General features: G+C 39.9%; 1 protein-coding gene across 3 annotated transcripts in view; it reads left to right on the top strand.

Annotated features, from left to right (window-relative positions):
* Nucleotides 1–6533, top strand: part of CDK7 (cyclin dependent kinase 7) — an 86753-nt gene extending 80220 nt beyond the window's left edge. For all 3 annotated transcript variants that reach the window (XM_085875222.1, XM_085875221.1, XM_085875223.1), the window contains 4 exons: nt 3804–3890; nt 3992–4141; nt 4863–5013; nt 5114–6533. In XM_085875222.1, coding sequence (XP_085731348.1) covers nt 3804–3890; nt 3992–4141; nt 4863–5013; nt 5114–5142 — 417 coding nt within the window. In that variant the 3' untranslated portion in view covers nt 5143–6533. The remainder of the gene's footprint in view (nt 1–3803; nt 3891–3991; nt 4142–4862; nt 5014–5113) is intronic.
* The last annotated feature ends 1002 nt before the right edge of the window (nt 6534–7535 follow it).

Here is a 7535-nt window from a genome sequence, read left to right as displayed (position 1 = left end):
ACCTAACAAGGGAAAGTCTGATCGCCCAAGAAGTGTACAGTGTGAAGGAAACATGGAACGAGTTCGTGATTCAGTCATGTAATGTCCAAAGAAATCTCATCGACAAAGATCGGCTGAACTGGGTCTCACTCCCAGCAGTATCAGAAGAATAATGAAACAAGATTTCAACCTCTTTCCTTACCACATCACAACAGCCCATAAATTGACCGATGGGGATAGAGCAGCACGAGTCGCTATGTGTGACAGATGGGGATAAAACAGCACGAGTCGCTATGTGTCAGATGCTGCAACAGAAGATGGAGACAAACCCAAACTGGATTGGCGATGTGTGGTTTAGTGATGAGACACACTTTCACGTCAATGGTGCTGTCAATTCACACAACAACATTTTCTGGGGAAGTCAATGCCCAGATGAGGTTGAAGAGAAGTTGCTTAAGGGTCAGAAAGTCACTACTTTTGTGGCTGTCAGCTGCAAAAGTCTGTTTGGGCCATTTTGGTTTGAAGACAAAAACGGAAGAATGGTTACCATCAATCGAGAACGATACCGGTCGATTGTCAACGCATTTTATGAAGACTTGAAAGTCGATGAGCACTGCAGCCCTCCGGTGACAGTGGTTCATGCAAGCTGCTGCTCCCCCGGATACAGCCAACGAAACAATTGCCTTTCTGCGTCAAAAATTCAGACGAGTTCTCAGTTTGCATATGGAAAATGAATGGTCTCCACACAGCCCCGACCTCAATCCGCTGGATTTTTTTTCCTCTGGGAAGCTTGTAAGGATCACGTCTACAAAGAGCACTCCAGATCTGAACCTGATCTGAAAGCAGCAGTTGAGGTTTATGTGCAGACAGTAACCATTAAAACTTGCAGAAACGTCATTGAAAACTTCGCAATTCGTGTGAATGCATGTTGGGTGTGGGGGGGGGGGGGGGTGCTCACATCGAACACCTCAACTATAAGCGTATTTATGCATAATGAGTTTCATTTCTCCATGATTTTGTTTTCATTTTGCCGAGTTAATTTTTCTTTTAGTTCTGTACATGCAACAGAGCCTTGGTGCTGGCAAAGCAGTTTCTTGGCAAGGGTTGCACTGGGTGTCTTTGCCTTTGCCTTTTCAGCATTATTTATCCATGCTCTATCCTTTGAAATACTGAGCATCAAGCAAGGAAGCAGCACTTTCCATTTTTCAAGTCTTTGGTATGACTCGACCATTGTTTGAACCACGGACCTCCCAGACTCGCTGCGGATGCTCTTACAATTACTATTCCGAGTCTGGGATGGTACAAGAAAGAGAATGTCATCGTACCAGTTTTTCCACATATGAAGGACACATTTCACAAACATCTTGGTGCTCCAGCACTGACTGAACTGCATGCTGATATTATCATTGCCTTCAGGATACACAAGTTCAGCATACCACGATGTTTTCAACCCTTATCCACTTGGATCTGCTGTCCCCATTTAGCCCTAACAAGCTTTACAAATTCTGTAATGGAGAATTAAAGTTGATTTCACTGAACGACTTGTCAACGGATGTTGATGAGGATTTAAACAAAAAATCTAAATTACAATCTTCTTTGATATTAAGTTGGATGAGCCAATATATCATTGCAGCCAAGAAATTCTGCGATAATGTATATATATTTTCCTAAAAATGGCATTGTTTCACCTGAAGGCCCAGTCACACCTTGACGTTTTAGCCAGGAATGGCAACGTATAAAAATGCACGTAAAACGTTGGCGTACGCTGAAGTTTTGAGGTTTTTTTTTAAGTTTTGGTCGTATTCATAATGTGTTGGTCGTATGCATAACGTATTACTAACGGGCAGAGAACGTTTTGTTGTGTTATAGATAACTTATACCAACGAATGCTTAGCCTGTTGTCGGCATTCACAACCTATGCCCAACGATAGTTTAACTTAGTCATAGCGCGCTGCACATATCACCGACGAACTCGTGGCGTTCTCTGTTAAAAACCTGCCGATCGCCGATTTAAATCATAACCGCCTGAAAATTGGAAGTGTCAACATCGCAGTCACACCTTGACGATTTAGCCAGCGTATGCCGACCTATGAAAAATGTGTCTAAAACGCTGGGACACGTCGAATACGGTATCGGTAAGTTGTGTATACGTTAGGAGCAAGATGAAAAACAATGAAGTACGCTGGCATATTACGTGGTACGTCTAGTACGTCGTGAAATTTCAAGCATGCTGAAAATTTTACGACGTACTCGACGTATAGCTCACAAGTTCCGCATACGCTGGCATAAGTTCTCGGCACGCTCCGCGATCGTTTACACACGTCGGCCACACGTTACTTGTAAGTTACTCAAGTCAAAACACGTCGAGGTAATGTTTAGCATACCCGAAACTTAATTTTTAACCTACGAGTAACATGCTTTGAACATATTAGTAGCGTGCTTTGAACCTACGAGTAACGTGCTTTGAGCCTATGTGTAACGTATCTCAAACGCACATTGGCGTATGTAGACGAATTTGATTGACGTCTTCCGGACGACCACAGAACTTACTGAACGTGTTTCTAACTTACAGCTACCGTATAATGGCGTATTGGCAGCGTTTAGGGGAATTGGTATATACAAATGGGCTTCACAAGAGGAACCCGTCAGTGTTCCAGACTCCATGTTGAGTAGATGTCATTGTCAGTAGCAGTGGCAGCAGTAGTAGTAGTAGTTCGAGAGAATTTAGTGATGTCGATGTTATTAGTAGTAGTAGTAGTAGTAACTGTTCGAGAGAATTTAGTGATGTCGATGTTTGTAGTAGTAGTTCGAGAGAATTTCGTGATGTCGATGTTGGTAGTTGTAGTAGTTCGAGAGAATTTAGTGTTGTCAATGTTAGTAGTAGTAGTAGTAGTTCGAGAGAATTTAGTTATGTCGATGTTATTGGTAGGAGTAGTAGTAGTTCGAGAGAATTTAGTGATGTCGATGTTGGTAGAAGTAGTAGTAGTTCGAGAGAATTTAGTGATGTCGATATTAGTAGTAGTAGTAGTAGTTCGAGAGAATTTAGTTATGTCGATGTTATTGGTAGGAGTAGTAGTAGTTCGAGAGAATTTAGTGATGTCGATGTTGGTAGAAGTAGTAGTAGTTCGAGAGAATTTAGTGATATCGATATTAGTAGTAGTAGTAGTAGTAGTTGGAGAGAATTTACTGATGTCGATGTTGGTAGTAGTAGTAGTACTTTCAAGTAACGTGTTGCAAAGTGTGAACAACGTTTGTGTAGCGTGCTTACAAAACGTTACTCATAGGTTAGAAATAAGTTTCGGGTACGCTAAACATTACCTCGACGTGTTTCGACTTATGAGTAACTTACAAGTAACGTGTGTCGACGTGTGTCAACGATCGCATAACATGCCTACAGCTTATGGCCAGTGTAGCGGAACGTGCGAGTCATACGCCGGCATACGTCGTAAAATTTCAAGCATGAAAAAATTCGAGAAAAACCCAAAAGTTCAGCGTTTAAAGCCAGCGTACAACGACGTATAGCATTGTTTTTCAGCGTGCTCTCAATGTTATCAAAACTTACCCATAACGTATTCGACGTGGACCAGCGTTTTAGACAAATTTTCCAAAAATCGGCATAAGCTGGCTAAAACGTCAAGGTGTGACTGGGCCTTGAAGTTCCATTCATTTTTTTATTTAAACAAAAATTGTTATACCATATACGTATTTCAATGGCTTCCTACACTCAACATTAATGTGGTTTATTATACCTCTGCCGACGTGGGAATTATTTAAACCATAACTTTCGGGTGATTATTTTGTGCCCACTTACCTCCCCATTTCAGACACCTTTTCTCCCTGGTGATTCTGACCTTGATCAGCTTTTCAAGATATTCGAGGCACTTGGAACTCCAGTGGAAGAAGAATGGCCAGTAAGCACTTGTGCTCACGTCAATTGCAACGCCACCAGTCTTTTACACGGTCTCGTGACCAGGATATACATTCCTCTATAACTTGTTTCCTGTATATCCAGGACATGACCAATCTCGCAGATTATGTGGCTTTCAAACCACAGCCTGGTACACCGCTCGAGAACATATTCACAGCTGCAGGTGATGACCTAATGGAACTGCTCAAAGGTCTTTTCACCTTCAATCCCAACTCCCGCATCACAGCCACTCAGGTATACCGCAGTGTGGCTTCTTGTTGATTAATTTGCAGGGCTGAACAGCACCCTGTAACTCGATAGTCTGGAATTGTTTCAGTAGGTTTGTGCAGATGGATTTTTCTTTGAGAACCAAACGTGTTTAATTCATCGAATTGTTGGTGTAAATTGGTGAAGGAATGTGACCCAGATGGTGTGTACATCCAAACGGCTGCATTAGTCTGATTTGTTTCGACATCAAATACTTCACCTATATAAATAAAAGCACTGTGTTAGTCAATTTGTTTTGTTTCGGTGTCAGTCGGTCTGTTTAATCGTGTCTGTTTTTGTTTCCATTATCCTCGCTCATGCTTTTGCATCGTCACCAAACTATGTTAGGCATAATTAACAATCTTGCATTTCTGGTTACGGCATCGAAACCTTCCATTTATTCCGTTCAGCCCACTCAAAAGTAGACTCTTCTCAAAGCATTTGCCATGCTGGATGACGTCCCGGCATTCAGGTGAGCGATGCTTCGGGCATCATACAGTTACAGAATTGTTATTCTTCTGTGGTCCTCCCATCCCATCAAATGCCATACAAACCCATTACATGTCCTTGATGGGTAATGGGTATATCAGCTATTTTGTTAAAGTTTGAGCTTTTACCTTTAAAAAAAATTTGACTTGCTTAATTAATTACTTACCTGCATTCATGAGCACTCTTTCCTATTATTCTTATTGTTCTCTTTTCTTCACAGGCACTAAATATGTCATATTTCAGCAACAGGCCAGGGCCTACACCAGGCCCTCAGCTCCCACGAGCAAATTGTGCAGCAGAAGCGGCTAAGGAACCACGTCTACATCTCACTGCCGGAATGAAAAGAAAGAGGAAGGAGGGTCTCGAAGACGGTGTGTTTATAAATCCTGTTTAAAAATAAAATTTCATCCTTATTGTTGCTCTTAAAGGTATTTATTTTGCCATTGCTGTGATTTCCCTTTTTGTGACCAGCTGGCTTTGTGAAGAAGCTGGTTTTTTGAATCTTCGCCAGAAGCATCCTGTGATTTGCTCAGCAGAACATTGGTTTGTATATGAAGAGTTTTGAAAGCATCAGCTGATATGTACAAAGATAAGTAATTAAAATGCAGTCGAGTGAATACTGAATGTAACATTTTGATTTGTTGCCACCTTACTTCAAGTGTCCTTTGTTGAAAACAAGTTCTGGTTTATCTTTGTCATTTTGCTGTGCCATTGATGGAATAACAAAACAGCTTTGATGTCTCTTTATGTTCTGTTTACTTTTTGGCATCATCGTCGTCGTTTGGGTTTTTATCTTTATGAAAACACTTGTGTCGCTTGTTTCATACATGGAAATGGTTTGTTTTCAGCTTTCTTATGCATCCATTAGATTGGGTGTCGGTGTGTACCCCAATTTTCCATGTTGGAGTCTTCTCCCCAGTTGACTGACTATGCCGGGCCGAATCTGGTTGATGGTCAGTACAAGCTGGCAGGGTGTCCAGCCAGAGTTGCCCTGGCTTTGTTAGCTGCCTGGATCACCTCTCCTGAAAAGTTAAAATGCTAATGCAAAACAACACTCAAGCGGCCAATACTAATGCACGAACCCAGGAAAATTACCTGGGACCATGGAAGAGTACATTTTTTTGGAAATACCATATTCGATCGAAAGTTATGATTTCCACTTCTGATTGGCGGTACCCACGGTCACAACATACCAGTTCAGAGGTCATTTGGAATATTGTTTTGAGCTTCGTCTCCAAGTGTTCTTGCACTGCAAAGAGAAGAAACCAGATTATTATTTCTAATTTAATATCCTGAAACCTGAAATGTTTTAAACTTTGTAAGCAAGCATTCTTTAGGTAACAAGAAGAAATCGAACAAAATGCTTAACTTGGTGGTTATCTTTTTTGGTTGTTGTTTACTCGACCGTACAATATTTTGAACTATCTGAAGCATTCCCAATTTAAAACAAGTAAGCTTTCAGGGCAGTCATATTTCCATGCTTTATTATTATAATAATAATTGGTATTTTTACGAATATTAGCAATTGATAATCCAGGAGCGTCCCAGAAGAATGGTCCAAATGACGAGTTTCTACACATTGAACTTTCCTACATTGTACAGTAATGTTCGACGAATGTAAATTTTGTTTAATCACCGTCTGCTGGTAGTGTGATATTTAACAGCATTTGCAGCATATTATGTTTTTGCTAAATGTTAATACATGTCGCTTGGCATATTATCATTGTCTTTGCTCAACTCTTTGTGTATCTGAAATGAATGAGTCCTCCACTTGCCATCCTACCTCACACCCCACCTCCCCTCCTTCGGTGATGCATAACGGTGTCTGGTACTGATAACTTTTGTAATTCCCCTATTTTGTGGTGAATAAAATATTTATTTTTGCTTTTAATTTGGCTGATAGATTTGTCATGATCATCATTATTGCCATTTTCAGAAAAACCACCTGTCCCATTTTAATAAAACCACACAAAGCTTTCTCCATTAATAAATGTATGACCTCGTCTACCCAAGCATGGCATTGCAAAGACAAAATGGTTGTGTACATCCTTATTTATTTATTTATTTTTTTCCTCTATACCTGTCCTCAGATTGTCCAAATCTTAACTCTGTTGTTCATTGCTAACACAATGCTGTTTTGTTTGAGGTCTGTTGTGAGCCTGACCGATGTTTTTTTTTAATGTACATTGCTAATGATGACTAATTTATGAAGCACTTCTCTTTGAAATTGCAGTATAGTGATATTGCATGAGGTTTAATACAAGAGAATTTTAACACCAGACTAGACGACCCTTGAACCCGTTGGGTTCCCGTTGTGACAGCGGTTGATAATAAAAATTATTTCAAAAAATAAAAAAGATAGCTCCACCGAACTATACCACTGAGGTTGTTTGCATTGATCAAATAATCCCGAAGAGTACTTGACTGAATCGGGAATTGATTTTTTTAATATTTTTTTTCGTTGCCCGATTTGAACGAAACTTGATATTGCGCGTCAATGTGGAAAAAAAAAAACCGGAGAAAAGAAAGTCGAAGAAATTGTGTGTAATCTTCTGAACACAATTTTATTTATTAATGAACATGGAAGTATTGAATCAAAACGGCGATGTATATTTTATGCTTAAAAATAAATCGTTCTTTGTCTATACTAAATGTTTGAGATTTTTCAATAAATCATTTCAAGAAAAAACAAGTGAAATCCTTCATTACAGCGTGTGTGGTGAAGCAAATGAGTACACTAATGTTACTGAAAGAACCACTTATCACTTTGCCACCAATACCTGCCATAATTGTAAGTAAATTTCAACTACTAATGCATGACGAAACACTTGTTTATGGCTAATATTAAAGAGAATGATGGCATAAGAAGAACTTGGCTTTCAGCGTTCGGCAT

The sequence above is a fragment of the Eptatretus burgeri genome, chromosome 3 (genome assembly GCF_056783735.1).
Source record: "Eptatretus burgeri isolate ZD-2024b chromosome 3, Ebu_testis_v1, whole genome shotgun sequence".
Classification (NCBI taxonomy): domain Eukaryota; kingdom Metazoa; phylum Chordata; class Myxini; order Myxiniformes; family Myxinidae; genus Eptatretus; species Eptatretus burgeri.
This window is presented reverse-complemented; position numbering and strand designations above follow the sequence as displayed.